The 24,939-nt window shown below is 35.1% G+C and overlaps 1 protein-coding gene across 1 annotated transcript in view; it reads right to left on the reverse strand.

The window, feature by feature from the left end:
- The window catches only part of PCLO (piccolo presynaptic cytomatrix protein), a 359,578-nt gene that overhangs the window by 184,423 nt on the left and 150,216 nt on the right, over positions 1-24,939 (reverse strand). The window contains exons 4-5 of the mRNA XM_065667248.1: positions 3,744-4,220; positions 2,997-3,668 (exon numbers count right to left, since the gene is read on the reverse strand). Coding sequence (XP_065523320.1) covers positions 2,997-3,668; positions 3,744-4,220 — 1,149 coding nt within the window. The remainder of the gene's footprint in view (positions 1-2,996; positions 3,669-3,743; positions 4,221-24,939) is intronic.

Raw genomic sequence — 24,939 nt, forward strand, 5'->3', positions numbered from 1 at the left:
ATCAACTAAATAGTTAAGCTCAGAAAAAGGTAGACAGCACTTGGTAGTGGAACAGCTTTAGCCATTCTCTTTGTAATTTGTGACGATGCCACTATCTGTCTTCTGTGTAGTATCTAGTCAATGACCAAACCAAGGGCAATGGGAACACTGGTATTGCTTGTCCTGTTGCTGAACCTCTGTATATGCCATTAAATTGCTGCTAAGAAAAACAGGAAAATGAATATAGGAAAAACTGCTATTTGTACAGTAACAGAAAGAAAAATATCTACAATAAGGAGGGACTTCTTTTATCACTAGAAATAATTATATGGGAAAATCCAACTTTCTTTTAAAGAAAGAAATATGAATACCACAATATGAATATATTTTCTGTCATGTGTAGCTGTCTGCCCCATCATGAGTCATGCAAAAATTATCCTGCACATCACATTTTGAGATCATATGCATGTAACTTACAATAAATATTACTTGGTCTTTATGCTTCTTTACCCTTTTACCTGCAGTCTGGGAACTAGGCTATTTTCATTGGCTATATCTGCTCTTAAAGGACTGCTAATTTATTTTCTACAGGATTGGCCATCACATCTACAAAGACAGCATCATTGTCAAACTTGTAAATATTGATATCTGTGATTTTTCAAAAAGCATTCTACAGATTGTACTGGATCAAAACTTTAGCCTCTCCGTGTCTTTAGGGTGTTGCTGCCTTTTTTTTTTTTTATTAGTGAAAAATGTGTATAATATTATTTACTTAATCCATTTGAATACTACAAGAGTTAATAATTACTATTTGCAGAGAACTGGATATAAAACGGAATCAGCATTTTGTCAGGTGCAGAAAGTGTTAGGTTTTCCCTTGCATCCCTATTTAAAAATACAACTACCTGAAAGCCTTCATAAGATTCTGTCCTGAAAGACACATAAAATATATTCTCCAATTTCTAGATATTGTCCTTTACCCACTGAAATGGAATCAATGTCTGATATCTAACTTTTTATCTCCTCTTCTGCTTCTGTCACATACTGTTTTGGGAAGAATTGTTAGAAGGATATTTGAGGCAAAGCACAGAAAATATTGAAATACTTAAAAAAATAAAAATAAAATAATTAAGAGTCAATAATATGACATAGAAGTGAGGTGAGGCACCAGCCCCTTTTTTTTTTTAATTCTTAACAATTTGAGCTCCTTCTTAATTTTTTAATTTAATTTTTTTTTAGGATTTTTCCAATGAGAAAAAAGAGGAAAAGGGGGGGGGGGGGGGGATTATTTTTGTGTAAAATAAGTTATGCCTTTTTCATTCCTTCAATTATGTTTTGTATTTCAGAGTGTTCTAATTCTAAAAATACATAGAAGCAGATATATATGGATTGCTTGGTTTTTTTTTTTTATGAAACCTCTGCTTTATAACCTATAAGTAAGTGCTTCGAAGTCTGATAACAACAGCAAAAGAAAGATAATCCCTATTTATGGTATTGCTCAAGAAATACTGATTTCAGTTAGAAGGCAGTGGGGGGAATTAAAATATAAGTGAAATAAGACTGAAATACATGTGTGCCACATTTGAAATCACTAATTAATCTACAGTTAAAGTCTGTTGCTATCAGAGATGGAAATACAATACATGTATCTCAGATTTGTTCAGAGTATAATATGCTTTCACATCCTTATAGAACATAAAAATGACCAGATGAAATTTTTTCCTTACACATGCTTTTCAACAGGGGAAAAAAAAAAAGCCTACAAATTTTTAACAACAGTAACAGAATTGAGTCTACTTCTTTGTTATTCTGATATGAATTAAAAAAAAAAAAAAAATTGACTTAGGATTTTCTTAGATCACCTTCTTATTTATTCCAGAAGGCAGGATTACTGGCTATGTTACTCTAAGCATAATTCAGAAATTCCCTCAGTACAATCAGGGGATACAATGCTTCCTGATACTATAATTCAGAACGAAAACTTGGTTTATAAAAATAGCAATATTTTCCACAGCACATTTTCTTATTCAGAGTATTTTTCCCAAATACCTTGCTTATCACAAAAGGGGGGGGGGGGGGGGGAGAGAAAAGGAAAAAGAAGGAAAAAAACAACAACAAAAGCACAAAACAAAACAAAAAACCCCACAAACAGACAAAAAAAAAAAAATGAACCAAAACTTCACCAAGCAACAAAACCTAAGAAAAGCACTCTTCACCTTTCTAACTGGGATTATTTGAAAACATAATTTTGGCAAAGGTTAAATACTTCTAAACCTACTTCTACTTTCATAACGGAATTCAACACTTAATTTGTGGAGCTTATATAAAAAAAACCAACATAATTTTTAGTTTCTCAACACATTGTGTATACTATTCACTTCAGCTGATGAAGTGACTTGTTGGTGACTTCACATCCAGCAAATGCATTTATTTAAGAAATGCAGATCTCCATGCTATCATAAACTCATCCATTTATCTAAAAGCCCACCAAGAACCCTACTGAAAAGTACCTGTCCATATGAGATAAGCAAATAAAATAGTTAAAAGATGCAAAGGTTGCATACTTCAACATACCATGGCCAGGCATCACAGTGTTCCTCAAATGTTTATTACATTTTGGTATTGCAGAACACTGTATACTTTACCATCACAGATTATCCCCCTTTTGGGATTAAAAACTATGAAAACACTCGAATTTGAACAATTAAACTCCAAAGTCCAGAGAGTCTACAGAAGCAGGTAAATAAATCAGGAACATTGGAAAATTGATTAAACAAGAACTTCTACTTAGTTTCAAATGCTTAACTGCTTGAAACTGAAAATCATGCAAGAAGTGTTGAAAAGTTGCACATGGAGCATAGGACTAAGTAGTGAAACTTCCACTAAACGGGAGTCATTGATTTTATCATTTCAAATCATCCTGTACAGAGAATAACAATAAAGAGCAGAAGACATAGAGGGTCAGATTCTAAATTGTGGCAAGGAAGAACAGGGGGTAGAGGTATAAAGTCACTTACTATTTTTTCTTTCACTGGTTCCACATGGTCAGTTCCTGCCACAGGTGCTGCTTGAACAGGAATTTCTTCTTCCTGAGCTTTTTCTGCTTTCAAAACCACTTGTGAAATACCAGTTGTCAAACCTTCTTTCTTTAAATCCTCTTGCTTCTTAGCTTGCAGACCCTTGTAAGGGACATCAACTTCTGCTTTTTGTTCAGCAGCACGGTCTTTAGTCTCAGCTATAATTTGTTCTGTTTTGTCCTCTGGATGTGGTGTGCTCTTTTCTGAGAGCACAGGTTTTTTATCTTCTTCCAATGTGCTCAGGGGTTTCTTTTGGTCTGAACTTACTGTTGCAGGAATTTTATCTGCTGAAAGTGTCTTTGACAGTTTCCCTTGCTGAAGTTTTGATTCTTCTTTTTGAGCCTCCTGTTGGATTTTCTCCACTGATGAAGTTTTCATGATTTTCTCATGTTGAAGTTTTGGATCTTCTTTCTGAATTCCATGTTGGATTTTATCAACTGAAGCTGCCTTTGACAATTTGACCTCCTGAGGTTGTGCATCTTCCCTCTGAACTGAAGGCTGGATTTTGTCAGCTGAGAGTGCCTTCGCCATTTTCAGCTGCTGGACTTTTGGGTCTTCTTTGTGAATCCCATGCAAAATCTTGTCAGCTGAGGGCACCTTTGCCAATTTTGCCTCTTGATGTTTCAGGTCTTCCTTTTGAACACCATGCAAAATTTTATCAGCTGAGGATGTTTTTGCCAGTTTTGCCTCTTGAAATTTTGCATCCTCCTTCTGAACTCCATGCAAAATTCTATCAGATGAGGCTGTCTTTGTCAGTTTTGTTTGCTGGAGTCTTGGGTCTTCCTTCTGAGAAACACGTTGGATTTTATCAGCTGAAGGTGTCTTGACAAGTTTTCCCTGCTTATGTTTTGCATCTTCTTTTTGAATTCCTTGTTGGATTTTATCTGCTGACAATGTTTTTTCCAGTCTCCCCTGTGGAAGTTTTGGAGCTTCCTTCTGAATGCCTGGTTCTTCTTTTGGTTTTGCTGCCGCTGGAGTAGGCGGTGTGGAAGTCTTCTGAGGGGAATGTGAGACAGCAGGCACAGACTGTTTTTGAGGAGAGGCAGGTGGTTTGGATACTGGTTGTGAAGGGCCTGTTTTCGGAAGTGGCACCTTGCTCATATCCCCAAGTTGTCCTGACATTGCCCTTTGGGTCTGGCAGTTTAAGCACAGCCATTCCTGTACCTGTGATACAACAAACATAGGAAGTTACTTAATTTGAAAACTTAACATAAAATTATGGCTTTTTTTTTTCAACTGATACAGTTGAATACTTTTAATTTCAATGCTATGCATACTGAGAAACTATTTTCTTTGCTGCTCTTGCAGGAAGATCCATAACCTTTTTGTAATGGAAATTACGCATGTCATGTTCCAGAAAGCAGAGCTGAACAAATATAAAAATACACTGTGAAAACTAATGGCAATTACATTGTTCCAAAGTATTGGTGACCTTTATGTACTAAGTTTGCTTATATACTTCTAACACCTATTGTTTTCTAAAGCTTCTATAAACAGGTCCCTCTAATTTTGTAAATTTCAGTAAAGGGTGACCAACCGGGACTTGTGGCTCTTTGTGGTTCTCTTCATAAGTTACCTTCCCTTCTTGAATTTCTGTATATGTATCGGTGTATTAATTTAATATGACTGTAAATCAAAAGGAACATCACCCGTCTGCTCTCTTTACTGCTAAATCCCTGCTGCACACTGGTTCCTTTTTGCTCTTCCCAGAAATCAGAAAAAAAAAAAAGGACAAATGCTTATATCTGTGCAAAAGATCTTGGTGCCAGTTGCCTAGCTACTACATGAGAGGAGTTTTCAGAATGTTTCTAGTGGGATTTGGGGTACAGATTCTTTAGAATAGCAAAAGGAAATTTTTAACACAGAAAAATACTGGAAAGAAAGAAAAAGGCCAGAATCTTCTGGATACTATAATAGACAATGAAGCTTTACTTCGCTACTTCAACATGAGCTTCACTGGAGCATAAGAGGTCTATGCAGTGCATTAAAATATTTGAATGCTTCTTTTTAACTACTTTTACTGGGATGATGGAAGTTCTAAGCAATTCAGGTTTTGTATTTCTCTGATTTAGAGAACCTAGTGTCCTACTGAATATGAAGCACACGAAAAACAGAGCAAAATTGTTCTATCAGCAATTATATAGGTAATACTACTGATAATATTAGAATAGTGCAGATGACTGACCAGTTATATGCCACTGAATATTTTAGAATATCCAGTGGTAAATAATCAGTTGCCCAGAATAATGTGGCATTTAGTCAGAAAGGTTTTCTGGCAGAAGTGTGCAACCTCAGAAACATTCATGCATTTTATATTGACAAATAATACAGTAATAAATGCAGCAACACAAAAAACTAAAAACTGGAACTGAAGCTCTGCTCTTGCCTGCAAAGGATGCCCAAATTACAAGGTGCAAGCATCAGACTCCCTAGCCTCTGACACCATAACCTGCCCTTTTCAGCATAAAGAGGTGCCTTAACAAATGCTTTGGCAGGTTTTCCTCCCAGGAGTAATCGACAGTCAGTGATGCCAGTCCATTGTCATTCATATGGCATCTCTCAGAGTGACCCAGAAGTGATGATGACCACAAGCGGCTTTTCAAAGTAGTTAAGCAGAAGGGAACATCCTTCTATTCATCACTAATGAGCTTATGTGCTCGGCCCTCATATCCCAACCAGAATATTTCTGAGTGCATTGGTGTTTAGTAAAGTTTCTGTGCTCAGAAGGTGTGTCCAGATTTTTGGTACCTTTAGAAATTAAGTGGTTTTGAGACTAGCTGGCTTCAAATGCTTTCGAGAATCTAAAAGCTACCAAAACCTCAAATTATGAAGTGTATCTGCATAGTTCAGATCCAAATCCCATTGTTAATTGGCTCTTGCTTTTTAATTGTTTTTCAAATAAGCAAATCACCACGATGATGCTGCCCTTTTGAAAAAAAAATAGCGAGCTAGTTCTGTTGAAAAAAAAAAATAAGAGGAGGCTATATAATGTATTAAGTAATTTTCTGACAATTTTGATACAGGCACAAGAAATCCAAGAATGCATACTTTATCCTTCAGGTAATCTAACAATTGTCACTAGTAGGCACTATACCCTATACAACTGCAAACTGAATGTGGCTCTGTCTATAAATACAATTTAGGTTTAGTTTTTCTGAGGAAAAAAGAATTAAAATATAAACCTCCAGGGAAGATTATCCTCCTCCATAGGACTTAACATACTTCAACTACATGTCATTTATCTGGGAAGCACTAATTAAAAAATGCAAATAAAAGCAACTTATTTTTTAAAGAATGTGAAATATAAGTTAGCTCTGGAAATTCTACTATGCTTCATTTTTATGGGCAGCAACATTTTTTTTTTTTTTCCTAGAAACTAATACTGGAAGCCATAAGTATTTTGTGAACTGTCTTTTATAAACTTAAGAGAAAAGCAACACACCAGGAAAGAAATGTGGCCCAGAGAAAATCATGATGTTAGTATGATCAGGAGTCTGTAAGATAACATTTAGCATAAATAAATGACAACTATAGAACAAAGATCCAATTCCAGAGTACCCTTGATTCTTTTCTGATAAAGTTTGTAAAGACCACTACACACTACACAAAGTTGACTAGGTAATCATAACAGATTTTTTGTTTTCCAGTTAAATTTTTTGGAGGGCTCAAAAGCTTTTAAACCCAACCTAAAGAGTGGGCAGGTTTTGTGTTCTCCAATCAGCCTGACAAATACTCATTTTACAATATAAGCAGAAATAATACCATTATTTGTGGTAATATAGCTTCTGTCACCAATACTTACCTGTTAATAAGCTTCTCAGAATCTAGACTTAACCATATTTAATTTCATAAAAACATAATTAAATGGCTACTATCATGAAATAATCCATGCTTCAATAGTTTGATGAATTTCACATACATGCTATATAGATATTCGTAAAGAACATGCTACTTCATACGTTAAATTAACATGTTGTGCTCAAAGTACCATTTGTTCGTGACACAATTTCAATGTATTTCTTCATAATATATCCATATTCGGTTTCTAGGGTTTCTATGGTTGTTTCTTTTCTGTACATACACATCTGTCTCTTATTACTTCTAGCTCTTCTGGTTATGTAGCATCTATTTAGTATTTCTTCAGCTGAAGCTTACTCACACTGCTCACAAACTTGCTTTATCTCAGATTCATCAAGTCACTTCACCCATTTAAATCCTTCACAGATTCAGTTCTTTGAACTGCCTATAGTAACTTTAGGAACTTCAGAAATAGTATTAAGTATTTAAAGATCAAAACAGCTACCCAGCCACTCTTTCCTCAGCTTTGCTCACCATCCCTATTCAGTATCTCTGGAGTAAAGCTTTTCAACTCAAGGACTGTGCTCTGAGCTTAGCATACAGTAGAGTAAGTCTCTTGAAAATAAAAGCAATTACAATTAACATGAGCAAGGGAAGGTGATGATGAGAAAACTGGCAAACTACACTAAATCTTGTCAAGAGATGAGAATCCCAGTCTTGCCTCCCTTCAATATTGATGCAAGTGATGCTAGTGAAATGACCTGGAATTGTCCAGATTGACAGTAATTTACTAAGCCTTCAATTGTCCTCTTGGACTTTTGTTATATCTGCATCTATTTTCTATTTTATTGTTTAGTGTTGCTATATACACATGACAAACACTCTTCTTGGGCTATGTGTTTTAAATTCCAGTCTAATTTTTTATAATCATGTGGATATTTGATCACAAAAGAGCCAACAAGAATATTCTTATATCACCAGCCCCCAGCTCCTGATTGTCTGACAGAATGGTTCTCTGTAAAATCAAATTTTGTACCATGAAGTCATATGCCTCAGTTTTAGACTTGTCTTCTCCTCAGTTAACCTCATACCCTAAATGAAAGTTTTTCCCTAAGGCGATCTTTTCAGTTAGCATGTCAACAGAAATTTATTAGGATGTGGGAAATGGAAATCATCTTTTTTTAGCAATCTTCACTAAATAAATCTTCTTAGTTCTTTACAGAATTCTTCACACCCTTTGGTTCCTGAATTAGCAGTAGACACAATTATTGGCATCACAAGTGATACTACTGTGTTTTTAGCATTCTGAATCCATTCCTCTCTCCCACCAATCCTTACAACCCCATATTTCTGGACTGAAGAAAGCAGCTGTGTCAAAATGTCCTTCTCATTCAGTTTCATAATAAATAAATGTCATCATGAAAAGGGCAAACATTTAACGTTCATTGTGAATGTCAATTTTTCACTTGTCATGTAAGAGCTTAGCTCTTCAGTCCTTTGCTTTTGCATTCACACACCACAACACTACATACTTTCATGTTGAAAATAACAGGTCAGCTGTTCCATCTCCCAGCCAGTCAAGGATTTTTTTATTACAGTATGTTGATAAATTCATTACACACTCTTGGAAAATGCTAATTGGTAAACTGGAGTTTTTCTCTAGCTGAAAGTAACTCAAAGTACTTACTATGTTTGTGAAGGTGAAAACAAATGCTTCTTCCCATAAAATATCTCTAAGTTACTTCAGAAGGCAAATGCTTTAGTTTTGTCATGGTTAGATAATTTTTATGCGCCATCCCTGGCAATGTTCAAGGCCAGGTTCGATGGGGCTTTGAGCAACCTGGTCTAGCGGAAGGTGTCCCTGCCCATGACAGGGGTTTGGAACTAGATGATATCTAAGGTCCCTTCCAACCCAAACTATTCTATGATTGTATGATTTATCTCTTCCTAGTTCTTCCTCTCTACTGCTCTCAGTAAAACAAAATAATAAAACCAACACAGGAATGAAAAATCCTTAAGAAATAAATCTCTGTAAAATTAATACCCTTCTGATTTCACTATCTAGAATAATCACATTGCAAAACAAAATCCTTATCAAAAATATATCATAATTATAAAACTTTGACTATATCTATGAAAAGAAAAGCATGCTTTTCCTCTCTAATTACCTCCTAAAAAACACAGAGGGAGAAGCAATGCAGGCAGTCACTAAAATATATTTCTTATTACAACTTCTTTTTTCCTAAGCATAGATTTGAATATGTTTCTTAGAAAATGTGATAAACATACATTTAAAATTAAGATATCTCTGGTATAAATATGAATACAAAATATTTGTTCTGAGACTATAAGACAGTTTTACCTTGGATTATTTCTTTTTAATTGATTTGTTTTTTATTTTCACAAATTTGTACAGCATGTTTCCAAGATACCACATGAACAAGCCAATCAATGAAATAATAGAAAATATCCCATCAAGAGAGGAAAAGCAACTTGATGAGCATAGCAAACTCCATCTTGAAGATAAGAAAGAATAGGGATAGGAAAGAATTTCCAAAAATTTAGCTGAATCAAGTTCTGCAAGGGAAATGTAAACAAGCACCAAAATATTCGGTATCCTTGTAGATAAAAAGATATCTATAGTGCAGTTAAGATTCAGAGTTAAAGGTATGGTCCACATAATATATGCTTTAATCATGATTTTTTATAATAGATTGACCACAAGCAAATGTCACACTCCTGCTTTTAGGGGAAATGGGCATACTGGCAGACTTACATGTAAAGAAGTTACCACCACCATTGCACAGTATGATAGAGGGACATATGTATTCAAAGCATGACCACCAAATCAGACTGTAGATCTGGCAGGAGAAAAAATTACCAAAATGAAACACAAACCCCCTACACTTCTCTCTATCTGGAGTGCTAGGCCAGGAGGCAACTGACTAAGCAACCAGCTTGGCAGAGACAAGGTCCACAGCTCAGGCTCTGAGGTGTCCAGATTTAGCAAACCATAGAAAGGTTTTCACAGACACTGTGTGCTTGTGAAGGTCACAAGCAATTTTCCAGGGTCATTCTTCTGAGTTTATACACATGAATTTTGTCTAAAATGTCACTTAGGATCTCAAACATATTTTGGGATTTCACCCCAAGTGGAGAAAGGATGTGCAAACAAATGGTTAGTCTAGTCAGATGGCTGACTCTGGAGAAGAAGTTAGAAGAATATGGCTAATATAACCTAGGACAATGAATCCCATAAATATGACTTATGTAGGAGGAAAGGTATACTGCCTGCAAACCAAATGGGTATAAATTGTCCATGGATAAATTTAGGTTTGAAACTAGAAGACCTTCCTTGCTATTAGTGATTTGCAGTTTGGAGTACGATACAATAGAAGTGGTAGCAGGGAGAAATGCAGCCAATCTTAATATATGATATGATTACGAACAAAATCACTTAATGATTCATGAAATTCTACCAGGTTTACAAACTACCTTTGTGTAATAGTACTCATGAGCAGAATGCATTATATTATTAGCATTCATAACTAGATTCGTAGCATTTAGCTGACTTTAAATGTCAAGCTATCTTTCAGCCACTGGAAAACACAATATCAAAATAAGACTAGAATGAAGCTTTTCTTTATGTAAACTCTGAAGTGTAACAGAAATCTAGAACAAAAAAAATACCTCCAAAATGATACTTAACTTTTGCTGGTATTTTTTCTGAACTGTGATACTTTAGCATATAGTCTGCTCGATGAGTTGCCATTTCTGCATGCAGCAGTTTTTTTATTTGGTGTCTGATAGGCAGCAATAAAAGTAAAATCTATTTTATTCTATGGCTGCAGTCCACGATCTTCTGTCTTAGATTATGGGAATTATAATCATTACTGAAGGAAATAAAGCATTTCTAATAAAAAGAATCATAAATTTCCGAAGGCTGTTTTAGCTTGCTGCCTTTACAAAAAGTGCTTTGGAGTAAAACTGTCATTAAACCCCTTAAAAATTACCTCTTGATCTTTTTTGCCTTCAGTTGCCTTAAGCGTCTTCCAGCATCTCATAATGATAATATATTTCATGCTTTTACAGGGAGAAAGAAACATTCCAGAATATTAAAAGACATATTCAAGTCACATAAATTCAAGTTTATTGGAATTACTGTATAATTACTCAGTGAGGTCTAACTTAACACTTTTTCTTTATGCTGTTAAATCTTACTTTTAGATTAGCATTGTTCAAAATACTCGGGTAGGAATTACCTGAGCAGCAGAGAAAGCAGGATTTCCACTAAACTGAGGATGTGTATTGTGTAGACATTTATAATCGTGGTTGGTAACTTACCTTCAGTAGAGAAAACTAGGATCATTTAGAAGGCTGTTAATCTCACCTATCATAGGACATATGATAAAAAGATGGCACTTTAAAAGTGTCTGTTTGTATCCACTGACTACAGGGCAAGAGTGTAGCTGATCAGATGAGTTAGGCTGTCTACAGCTTACCTAGTGAGTATCACCTTGAATACTGAATTGGAAGATACGGCAACAAATAAAACAATAAAGGTATACAGGAATGCAAAACATCAATGAGATTGTCACTGGCTGCATAGTTACCCCTTCAAAATCCATTCTGGAACTTTTATCTTGATGCAGCGTGTATGCGAAACCACTAACTGAATCTTCCCCTCCTTTTTGTTTTTCCTTATGCTTAATGTCTTCCATTAAAGTCTGTGTTTACTCACTAGCAGAAGCTTTCAGGGACTGTGAATTTCTGAATAGACGCACCTTGCAGGCTGGACTGATAATAATAGCATAAGAGATCAAAGTACTGCCAGTCTACCTTTGTTTTTAATAATATATCCCAAGAAATTCTTCTCTGCCTTGTTATTGGCCTGTCAAACAAAGCCTGATGACCTCCACAGGTCCCTTGCATCTGCAACCATTATGCGATTCTGTGAATGTGCTAAAAACTAATACCCTGGCATCACAAACTGTAACATGATATTCAGTCAGAAAGTTTCAAAATCTAACATCTTAAATAAAATAAAAAGGTCTATTTTTTAGAGTGGTAGAGCAATCAGCGAGTTATTCCTAACACCCTAAGCTTTTGCTTTGGCTCCAGAAAAAAATGAAAGCACTTATGGAACTTTATCAGCTGGTTTGTTGTCTCTAATGATTTCTTTTTTCTCTCCCACACCAAGTGTTGAAGGAAGAGAGTTGCAAATACTGCAGCAGATTACCAGAAAAGCACAGAGGAGTTGGTATTTCTCCCATTTGTCAGGAATTCTCTGCTCCTTAATTTTAATGGGGTTGGGAATACTGAATATTCCACTTAATTATGATCAGATGAAATACAAAATATGACAACATAAGGATGACCTACTTCCTCAAGTGATGACAATTATGAAACAGGTGTGCCTCAAACTTGCTTCAAGATGCAGCCCAGCACCTTCATAAAAAAGCTGAAATTTTGTCTTTTTAGCAACTGCTCTGTTGATCAGAAGTTTTTATTTTAGTAATTAAATTTGATAGATATTGTGATTTTCATCTGGATTGTGTCTGTGTATACTCTGATTTCCTATATTTTGCTAAGGGCATTTAGAGGCTTAGAATTACGCTGTCAATGCGCAATCACTAGGGTATACATCATCATAGATTCAAAAGAAGCTAAGCTGTCAAAAAAATAAGTGGTTTTTATTGTGGAAGGGGAATATTTTTTATTTTTTACTCTGCATCTAACTGCATTGTCATCAGTTTGTTGCTTTTTTGTTTGTACACTGGTATAACAAAAATGACTAATAGTCCTCTTTTGTATTGGCAGGTGTAGCTATAGGGGTGCTGTTACCCAAAATTAAGCAGCTTTCCTCCTTAGTGGTACACAGAGAAATCCCCATCATTCCCTCTGGTGACCTCTTCTTTTGTTGCCAGGGCAAAACCAGCCCCAATGAAGGGAAAAAAAACAATGTTGAGATGGGCCTTACCAAAGAAATAAATGGAAGAGCCTCAAGTACTTCAGTGGAATTGGGATGTTTAAGATCCGCGTAGATCCGCGTACACTTAAAGAAGTTCTGAATTACAATGAAAATCCAAAAGCCTTATGTGAAGGAGAATAAATCTTTTTGTACACCTGTGCAAGGAAAGATTCTGAGATTGCAGCTTCTTTAGACACTTGCAGTGTCTGTCACAATAGCATTAAAAGATCTCCAGGTGCTACCATAAAATAAATTTGAATATTAACCTCTAATTCACATGGAATAATATCCTGTAAGCCTATGGATTGAATGCTTAAATTAGCAAATCTGCAAAATTGAATTTAGGAAAGTGTTAATAATCAGTGTTTTATGAAGGGACAGTTAAAAAAGTCTCTCCTGTTATAAATATTCTCTTGATTTTCCATTTCTAACAAAGATTCATGAAAATATGTATCCTACTATGATATTATTGATTTCTTTAGTTCAAATGAAGAATATCTACTTTACGTACATACTTTGGTTTTTTACCTTTATATACAAACTTTCCTGACTCCATACTATAGCTTTGCTTTGGACTACATACATCTATTTATTTCTGTATTTTAAATATGAACATCTAAAGAGTTAGATATGTGGACTGGCATTTAGGTTTGAGTATTGGGTTTTCTGCTAAAGTGTAATACTCCAAGTTTTGTTGCAGTTAACTGCTGTCCTCTAGTCAAAGAAAGAACCCATCCCTATCACCCGAAGTTAGTATATCCCTCTTTCTCTGTGAAGAACTCCATAAACAGTCTGAGGATCCGATCTATCCTTACCAAAGTTTCCTTCTGTGTCAGGAAACTATGTGTCCTCAGTTGTACAAGCTATATCCATAGTTACAGGCATTCATGCCTTAAGATACTGCAGTTTTTAGAAACCAAAAAGCTAATCAAACAAACATGAACTAGATTTATTTTACATTTTCTTTTTGGTTTTTAAGTCTTTAAGATATTTTTGGATATTGACTTTTACAACAAAATACAGTGAAAATCAGATGTGGAGAGCTTTCTGTCCTTAAACACAATAAAATCTCTATAATAAGCAGTTTTCCAATTCGCGAAGTGCATCCCAGCATGTTTTCAATATTATTTTGGTATCTCACTTTCTACTCATAAATGACACTAGCGACTCAGGATTTAGGTTCCATGATTAGAAGATAATAATTACACATATATTTCACCATATATCTGACACTCATCTGTGTCATCTGACACTCAGATGACAATTGTTGCAATGACATTCTCTTTCAAAGGTTCTTTTAAGGAGATTCTCAATCTCCTTAAAAAAGACGACTAAAACAATTTCAATCTATTTGCATCCATGACAAATGAACATGCTGTTTTGAATGAATTAATGGCAGCATAAGACCTCTATTTACATTATTTTTACTTGCTTTGCTTGTATTATTGTAGTTATCCGATTTAGATCATACAGACCAAAGAAATACAAGGTTGTGTTAGTGTCCGAAGTGATGATTTTTAGTATAATAAATGGTTATTTACAAAACTGTTTATTTACAAATCCGTTTACTCTGAGCTTTAAAAATGTTAGTTTATTGCAATCTTTCTTAGCTACATATAGATGTGGAGTGGCCCTAGTATGCTCCTTTGTACCCTTTATTATAACAGTCTCAAAGAATAATTGTTTTCTGTGCCTTCTAGCAGCTGAATCACTATTCCCCACACAACTGGTCAGCAGAGAGCATGAGTATTCCCATCCCATCATTCCTATTATTTGCTCTGAACTGACATAATGTCTAGTGTCACGGATGGCACTAAACCAACAAACAATTCCATCCCCTGAAGAGTTTGTGTTCTATTCAGTCCTGTGTTCAAAGCTGACCTTTCATGGAGAATATAGAGAAAAGTGGTTTTGTTAAAAAAAACAGGGCTTAGCAATGGAACTAGATGAGATGAATTCTGTATTAAAAGTAGAACTATTCTTAATGCTCTAGAGTGCCTAGTGGTTAGTGGCTCTTCATCATATCTCAGAATATATATTTGATGATAAACTAAAAGTACAACCTTTTTATCTAAACCTTAATAGATCACATTAATAAACAGCTCAGCCATTCCCTGTAAAATCTTCTTGATTTTGGTCATCCCCAACAGAAATACAGAGACAAGTGATACACATTGTTATTCTGAAGAGTCATTTTGCATTTTGTTTGCTCTTGCAAGCCAGATAATCCTAAAACTAACATGTGTAGCTCATTTCAACAATATGCTTTGTAAAAACAAAAATCTCTGCTAAAACAGATTGAAATGTGTCTGCCTTTTGCTCATATTTTGTCTATTACTGCATGAACGGTCCTTTTTATGAAAAGGGATCTGCATGTTATTTCACATAAGTGGAAGTGGCTGATCTACGCTTAAAGTGAAATGCCATGGAAGAGGAAGGAAATATGTACTTAAAGAAGTGCTTGTTTTTTTAACTCCTAGCTCCGTCCAGTCTTATCCCACTTAAATTTTAATACCTAACTGAGGACCTAACATTTTGACCCTGACTACTCAAATTCACTCACCAGCCTATGGTACATTATCTCCAGATATGAAGATCGTTCATATAGTGATATATTTTATATATATATATATATCCTTTTATATATCCTTATATATATTTTTTAAAGGGATGCTGGGGATGGACTCTTCATCAGGGACTGTAGTGACAGGACAAGGGGTAACAGGTTAAAACTTAAACAGGGGAAGTTTAGATTGTATATAAGGAGGAAATTCTTTCCTGTTAGGGCGGTGAGACACTGGAATGGGTTGCCCAGGGAGGTTGTGAGTGCTCCATCCCTGGCAGTGTTCAAGGCCAGGTTGGATGAAGTCTTGGGTGGGATGGTTTAGTGTGAGGTGTTCCTGTCCATGGCAGGGGGGTTGGAACTACATGATCTTGAGGTCCTTTCCAACCCTAACTATTCTATGATTCTATAATTCTATGATCGTTGGTAGGCTATCTATCACTGTTTGGGGAGAGACCCAGCATCAAGGTATGCTCCAGACAAACCTCACTTCAAAGATGAATTTGAGATATGCCGAGAGCCTACACTAAAGTCCAAAGATAATCTTTTCTTAAAATGATGGCCTGAGGTAAGGTCCTAAATATGTAACATGATACCTAAATAAATGGTCTTTTGAAAGCTCTAAATACTGAAAGACACTTCAACTGACTCCCATTTTTCAGTTCATCTTTTCTGTTTGAATCTTACTTTAACCAGAACTACAGTGTGCATATCTGTTTCATCAGTTATGTTTACTACACTTGGATTTATCATTTATTATAATTTAGTAATGATTTATGTATAATGTTTGCTCTCCGTGTTACATGACTGATATGTGAATCCTTTACTTGCTGAAAATGAAGGGGAAAGGCAAAAAAAACAAGCAGACAAATGACTGGGGAATAATTCACAGTCAGGGAAACAGACTTTTCCCAAGGAAGAGAGCACAGATGCAGCAGAAAGTGAAGGAAAATCACTTACCTGGCTTTGGAAAATTATATTAATCATTAACTACAAAACCAGGAAGAAAGTTGCATACAACCATTTCCTGATGTACTAGCAGCTGCCATGGCAGTAAAGAGATAATAAAGTAAACAAAGGAAATCAATATTATGTATGTGCAGAATGACCAGAACTTTGTGTGATATGATACAGGCTGAGAGGTGCATAGACTTTCCAGCAACTTCTGGAGATCTTTGCAGGGCAAATCTTTCCTAAATACCCAAAATGAGGAAGTAAAAACCATATTGACTTCCTTGCTTTAAAACCATGACAAAAGCACAAAGAGATAGCAGAGCATAGGAGCACACAGTTGCCATCTCCTACAAAAGCACTGGCTGCTTTTGTCAGAATAATACTTTATCATTAGGTGTGGCCATTTTCAATGATAAGAGGCAAATTCCTAAGCTTCGAGGAAGCACAGTCCAAAGTCCAGGGAAAGGCAAAGGGATAGATGAGGTACAGGTGCAAAGGGAAAAAAACAAGCTTTTTTTCACATCTTGGCTTCTGCATCCTTTGAGATTTATGTTGCTTATGTCTCAAGAAGACTGTAGTACATGTATTTTACCTAATAGCAATCTTTTCCATAGATGCTGCTCATTGATTTTACCTTGCACTTTTCTGCCTATAATTTTGCTCTTACAAAGCCACACAATAGGAAATACTGGAAAGATTTGTCTTGAAAAGCTATATACCATTTAGTCAGCAAGATAACTCCATCAAATACTTTAACTCAAAAAGGGGAGCATGCTGTGTACTTCTATAATTTGGCGAATATGTGTGTAAAGAATTAAAAATAAAACACTTTTCTTGGAAAACTTTAGACCAATAGGCACTAAAATTTCTTCTCAATATTTTTTTTAGAAACATGCTTGCAATCTGTTGAAAAGTATAACTGTGTGATGCTACAGTATGACTTAAAGCAGATATTTTCTTGGTGTTCAATGTGCAAATAAATACTATCTATTCCAGCAATCATACATAATGAGCTTGAGTTTACTTTCAAGAGACACCATGAGTACAGCTATGCAAAGAATATACCAAATAATCTAAACCCACGTAGGAATGCCCAAAACAAGCATACTGCTAACTCTAAATATAAATATTAAATATAAAATGAAAAGACAGGTTTTAATTGGGGAAAAGAAAAACAAAATAAAACGCGAAACAAACAAAATACAATTAAATAAGGGGATTTATTTTTTCTTATTTTTTTCTGTCTCATTAGTGTTAGCACCTTGGAAGTAAGTGTACAGCCCCAAAATATTGAGTTGAACTGTGGTATCCCAGTGGACTCACAATGCCTAGTAATACACACATGCATTATGCTGTTACCTTATGCCAAAGATCTGCAGTCAGGGTAAAACCTCCAACTATACATAAACCACTAAGTCCAAGAGTGCATTCATAAAATTCAACCTTTTCACAGTTTAACCTTATTTGTAGTTTATGATGAAATACTTGTTTCTGTAAGACTGAATAAATTTTAACTGGAATTCCACAACTATTTCTAAACAAAAATACCAAACATTTCCAATCTCCAGGAATTTTACATAAATTACTTCAAGATTATTTAATTTTGTAATTCAGGTTTTCACATCTCAAAATACACATGGCACTGCTTTACTGATTATGAATCGGATAAAGTATCTACACAGACAGCAAAAAATAAAATGCCCCCAAACTTATCACCCTACAATCCTTAGTTGTTCTTTCACTACATGCTATCTCCAGAAGCATAAAGAATCCTTCCAGAGCAACCACGCTAGCTCAGCTTTAATACTAACTACACAATTAGTTAGCTAGTTAAGATGATTGAGAATTCCCCCTTGATGAGAAGACAGAGGATTTCTCTCCACAGCTTCAGCCAATTGCTCTAAGATACCAAATTTTTAATGAAAAGGGCAAGTCACTCATCTTCACTCATACATGTATGAGTGATACACAGATGGACACTCACATGTATGCAGAATACTGTATGAAGCCAAACAAACTCACTCAATATATTCATAAAATCTTATGGCCCGAAGGGGCCATTATTCTCAATAGATTTGATCTTTTAATGCAAAAGTCCTTTTAGTTTTACCAAGAGGTTTGTATTCTCAACCTTTCAGCATTTCTATTAGAAAGATATGCAAATTTTGGGGGTAGAAGCCATCTTCAAAGTTAATTGCTCCAATAATTACTCTATCTGCAGAATTTTTTTTACATGCAGACTCTAAGATGACGCAAAAAAAAAAAGCAACAAAAAAAAACCTAGTGAAAACATGATGTTTTAATTCTATTTTTCTACAGAATAATTTAAAATCTTTAAAAAGTTAAACCATAAAGGAAGTATTGCAAGACCAAAATTAATGTGATACAAGCTCAGTGCTTTCTTATCCCATGAAGCCAGATTATAAATGTATGTTACACTCACAGTCCTTTTGTCATCATATATCACAGCTATTTTGTCTCAAAGCTCTACCACACTAATGAAAAAAAAAACAAAACAACCCAGAATAAATATGGCTGTACTTATTTTGAAATCACACAATTTTAATTCATATTTTAAAACATACTTACTGATTTTCTACCTTATAGCAGATTTAAGAAACCTTATTCTTGTGGTTAACATCACATTTTTATCATTCTCACAATGACGGCAGAAGCTGCGTGGAAGCTTAATTTTTATCTTGAAAGCATGGCCTGTTCAGTACCTAAACGGGCTCTACAAGAAAGCTAGCAAGAGACTTCTTATAGGGGCATCTAGGATGAGGACAAGGGGGAATTGCTTTAAACTGAAACAGGGGAGATTTAGATTAGATACTAGGAAGAAGTTCTTTTCTGTGAGGGTGGTGAGGCACTAGAACAGGTTGCCCACAACAATTAAAAGCTGCAAATGCCCTAGCCCTGGAAGTGTTCCAGGCCAGGCTGGACAGGATTTTGAGCAAACTGGTCTACTGGAAGGTGGAAGGTGTCCCTGCACATGGACAGCAGTTGGAACTAGATGATCTTTCATAAGGTCCCCTCCAACCCAAACCATTCTGTGATTCTATGATTCTTCAACCATATTTTAATGGGGGTTTTATGCTAAAATGTCCTTAGTAAAACCTTTAGATACATTGCAAACCATAGAAAACTTTCAGAAATATTTTAAAATACTGTATCCTACAGTTATCTACTCTATTTACTCGATTGACAAGAACCCATCTGTCCTTTTGGAAGTAAACATTTCTCTTACTTTAATAAGTAAATAGAAATTATTAGTACACCTAAACTATTGACATCTGTCACAAAAGTGAACAAAAAATTTAATTCTCCAAAACTTGTACTGAATTATTTCTTTTTATTCTGTATTAGAAACAAAACAAAAACCAAACAATATAAATAGCAAATAAGTAAATAAGAGCAACATTCATTTGAATTTTCACATTGCCAGCTTCTGTTTCTCCATGATTCTCTATGTGGACAACAATTAGCCATCTATTAAATGTGTTGCTGTTATTTGAAATAGACTGATCTTATTTTCTCCTTGAAATTCAAATTTTGATTCTTAATTAATCTTGAAGCATTTGCTCAACTCTTGAAACACTCTTTAAAGAACCTGTTTACATCATGGACAACATAACATGATGCAGTCTTCCAGGATAAGTGATACTGATGTCAGCTTCTAATTAATTTAATTGTAGGTTCCCTATTAAGTCAAGAACAAACATCTGGAGATAAAAATGACATGGAAGTCAATAGCTCTCAGTTGTTTGCTGAAAAGCGAAAAGCAAAAAAAAAGAGACCAAAACCAAACAATACGTACAACCTAGTTAATTCATTGTCACCTTAATTTGCAATTTAATTTTTACATTTTTGGTCTCTCTCTTTTTTTTTTTCTTTTGGTTTTGTTTTGGTTTTGTTTTTTTAGAAAGATATCTTTGGAACAGAAATTTGCTCATTGTTATGGAATTATACAGTTTAACAGCGATTCTCATGTACTTTTTTTTAAAATCATATATATCATGTAAACCAATTTAAAAACAAAAGAAAAACTTTTTGGTAAAATAAGAATCTGCCTGAGTAAAAAATAAAAAGCAAATATTTTACATATTGGTAGAAATTGTATATAACCACAGACTGCAAACCCCTTTGTAGACATGGGTTCTGAAAAGCTGCAGTCATAAAGGCATGAAGAGTGTATTACAGAGATCATAACTCCAGATATATGGCACAGAGAATTCAAATTTCCTTCTAAAACAAAACAGAAATTATCATATATGTATTATGGTCTGTGTAATCAATTCCCAAGCCTTTGACACTAGAACAATATACAGTATGCTTGTAAAATGAACCATTTATGGAGCTCTTTTCAAAAAAGATCTCTAGGCAATGAAGTGGAAAGTTCACATCTGTCTTCAAGGGCAGAACTGGAAGTAACTTCCAGTGAGCAGAAGTGAATTTTTGTACATTAAGCCAGTTACAATTATGTCCTCCAATAACCTGCATTAAATATAAATCCAGTACTCCAGAAATAATCTTTTTTTTATTTAAAGATGGCACTTGGATACAATCATTCTAATAATTCTGCTAAGACAACTAAGCAGATTTTTTTTTAAAAGCTTGAATTTTTACTGCTGTCTTTTCAGATATTTTGCAGTATAAATTTAATTTTCTGTTTCAAATAAAATAAAAATACATCTAAAGCAGCAACTGCAAGCAAGAAATGTATAAATTACACTGGCATCTGGAATAATAAAAAAACTAAATTATGCAAATAGCTCTTTCAACTGGTTATTCATTCCATAGTCATGTTGAGAAAGCTAAACCATAACCTAAAATGCTTAGCCAGATTCATAAAATTCTGTTTAGATCTTACAGTTGTAACAACACCTACCTGGATAACTAATCTGACATTCACTTTATCACAGTTTGTATTATGCTTTTGCTTAAATCTGACTGATTATGCTATACTGGCACTTAGAAAAAAACATACTTTAATGCCTCACTACCTACTTTTCTATCATAGCTTAAAAAATGTGCATTACAACTACAGTGTATTAGAGTAAACCTGTAGATAGCTCTGAAATTACTAGGTCTTTAATGTTCTCTTTTTGCAATAGAGTATTTGCCTAAGAAATTCTCACTGGGCTTACAAATATCATCATCTTACAAATTTATTGATATTTCTCAGCAAGAATGATGATGTGCAATATTACCAAAACACTCCTTAGAAATAGCTTACAAGAAAATAATTGCTATCAATAATCATTAAGGAATTTCATTGGTGATGTTTCTCATGGCAGTAGGAAAAAAAAAGCCATATCTGTAACAACATGGAGTATTTTAGGACAAAAATTTATCTATGTAATTTCAGACTAAATTGTGCTAAACAGAAGAAGCTGAAGAAGAGCTAAGTCTGATTTTGTCTGGTTTTACTTAAAAGGATTCACTGAATTAAATCAACAAACCCCATGAACTGATTTTACAAGCACATGCACAAATCAAAGTAGAAAATGTCTCAGATTTTAGCAAAAAATCTGAATAGAACAGCAAAACTCAATAATTACAGAAGTTAACAGTTACACAGAATCACAATCACAGAATCCCAAGGGTTGGAAGGGACCTCAAAAGATCATCTAGTCCAACCCCCCTGCAAGAGCAGGGTAACCTACAGTACATCACACAGGAACTTGTCCAGGCGGGCCTTGAATATCTCCAGTGTAGGAGACTCCACAACCCCCCTGGGCAACCTGTTCCAGTGCTCTGTCACTCTTACAGTAAAGAAGTTCTTCCTGATGTTAACGTGGAACTTCCTATGCTCCAGTTTACACCCATTGCCCCTTGTCCTATCACTGGATATCACTGAAAAAGGCCTAGCTCCATCATCCTGACACCTACCCTTTACATACTTGTAAACATTGATGAGGTCACCCCTCAGTCTCCTCTTCTCCAAGCTAAAGAGACCCAGCTCCCTCAGCCTCTCCTCATAAGGGAGATGTTCCACTCCCCTAATCATCTTTGTGGCTCTGCACTGGACTCCTTCAAGCAATTCCCTGTCCTTCTTGAACAGAGGGGCCCAGAACTGGACGCAATATTCCAGATGCGGCCTCACCAAGGCTGAGTAGAGGGGGAGGAGAACCTCTCTTGACCTACTAACCACTCCCTTTCTAATGCACCCCAAGATGCCATTTGCCTTCTTGGCCGCAAGAGCACACTGCTGGCTCATGGTCATCCTCCTATCCACCAGGACCCCCAGGTCCCTTTCCCCTTCGCTACTTTCCAGCAGGTCAACCCCCAACCTGTACTGGTAGTTACAGTGCAAGGCTTGACAGAATGAGTGCTCAAAGGCATCACTGCAAAGAATGGGGAAACCCACTTGATGGAGGATGAAGCACAACAAAACCCAGAGAATCTTGGCAAGCTCCAAGTTAACAAAGAAAACCCTTTACTCTCATTCCATCAATAAAAATCCTTCTCAGAAAAAAGATGATTTAAAAAAGAGAAAAGGAAAAGAGTGCTGCTCTGTCTGCTAAGCCTTCATGCTTCGATAAGTAATTTGTGTTGCGTAACAGCAGTAAGTACAGAAACAATACACTTGCAGAAAAATACATATTCGTAGGACTGGCTGATCTTTTAGAGCTTCCTCTCTAAAATCTGATGAACCTTCTAGGAAGCTGTATGTTTCCTAGTTTGTATTTGAAAAAACCTGCCATTGTGAAACTGTTGTAACACCTTACTGTCTACCAAAGCATGAGGTTGAAAACTGATGCCTAAATACACTTTTTTTAAGAGCTGCTTCTTAATATGAATCAGTTTTAATCAATATGTCAGAAAATGAATCCATTTTATCAAAAGGACTATTTGAAGAATATATGTTTTATAGAGCTTTCTGTGCAACCAAATAGGAAATAAATTCACTGAGTTTCCAGAATTATTGGACAACAGAAAGTATGTCCTACCCAGTCTGAATAAGAAGACTCTAAGTAAATAAAAGACATGAATGAAGCTCTAGAATTTATTAAAAGTCATGGTGAATATCATGCAGTACCTCAAACTCAAGCTACTTAAATGCCACTCAACAATGTTAATGCAGTTTATATTTGCTGTCCAAAACCACCTATAACCCTTCTCAAGCTGACCCAGATCGGTTCTATTTGGTTCAAACTTTGCATGTTTAGTCAGAAAGTGTAATCACCTTACATTATCTTTACAATGATGAAAGGCATAAAATATTTCTATCTTCTTTCTTCTTCTGAAAAAATGGCATGACCACATTACATTTTTATAAAGTCTGCATATTTCTAATGAGACACTTAGAGACAACTAAGAGAACAAAAAAACCACCGTACGATGGAGCAGACTACGGGAATCTGGAAAATGTCACTTGTGAGCAACAGTGAGATTGCATTTTAGGAAGCTTGGAGAATTGGTATTTTTTTTCCCCCATCTTCTGTTCTCATTACAGTTTGACTGTTTTTACCATGAAAAAAAAAAAGGTTTTGATATTTTTTGCTCTCAATACAATCTACGTGACAAGAACGCATTATAAATTTGCCATTTTCTATCCCTTTTATGATCACTGTTACAAGAATAAATTGTATCAACATTTGTGGCTGATAGTTTATCACTTTGTGCACAGATCTACTAAATAGATAGAGAAGCAGTACCTGATTTTAATCTCACATTTACCTGGTGAGATTTACAAGTGTCACCAGTAAAACTGAGACCTTTGTAAATTTCTGTAAATGTCATGTCAGACATAACTAAACATAAGTCTAATCTACAGAGTTCGGATGAAAAACACCCAGAGAATCTGCTGCAGCAACAGATGAGGTGGGAATAAATAACATTTATGTCTCTCTTCTTTATTTTTTTTCCTTCTGATCCAGGCCATTTGTTATAAATTCTCCTCAGTTTCTGCACACATAATTAATGTTTTCTAAAAGATCACTATTCCTCCTGAGTCCATCACTCCTTCTCCTACAGGAAACAGATGATATGATTGTTGCATTAAGACAGTTTGATCATTTCAGGACATCAATATCCTGATCAGACTTTAATTCACAACGTTCGTAAGTAAAAGCTAAGAACCATTACAGCATTCTGTGGGATAATCAAAATGTAATTTCAGAAGTTATGATTTACTTTAGACCACCTAGAGAACCAGACATAAGCCTAAAAATTTACCTCTAATTCACTGTATTTCTTCTTCCTCCCTGCTCACATTAATGTTAAGAATATCCAATTTTGTATTTCCATAGAAAAAGAAAAAAAAGGAAAAAGAAATTTTCCCATAATTTGATGATAAATGCTGCAAACTCCTGTTTTCTACAGTAATCCAGGAAAGTGTCAGATAAGAGTAACTGGATAATTTCTCATCTAGGAATATGACTCTTACTAAGGCCTTTTTATAATTCTATATAGGGAGAATCTGGCCATTACAAATAAAAGGATTAAAGAAAGAATTCACACAAACTCCAGTTACCTTTCAAAAATATTGTAATATAATTATTATTTCCTCACAAACAGATCTCTGGATGCTAAACAGTATCCAGTCTTGATGTGGGAAGAATATTTGATGCCTTCCACAATACAAATCTAGA

This window comes from Lathamus discolor, chromosome 1, assembly GCF_037157495.1.
Source record: "Lathamus discolor isolate bLatDis1 chromosome 1, bLatDis1.hap1, whole genome shotgun sequence".
In the NCBI taxonomy this organism is placed as follows: domain Eukaryota; kingdom Metazoa; phylum Chordata; class Aves; order Psittaciformes; family Psittacidae; genus Lathamus; species Lathamus discolor.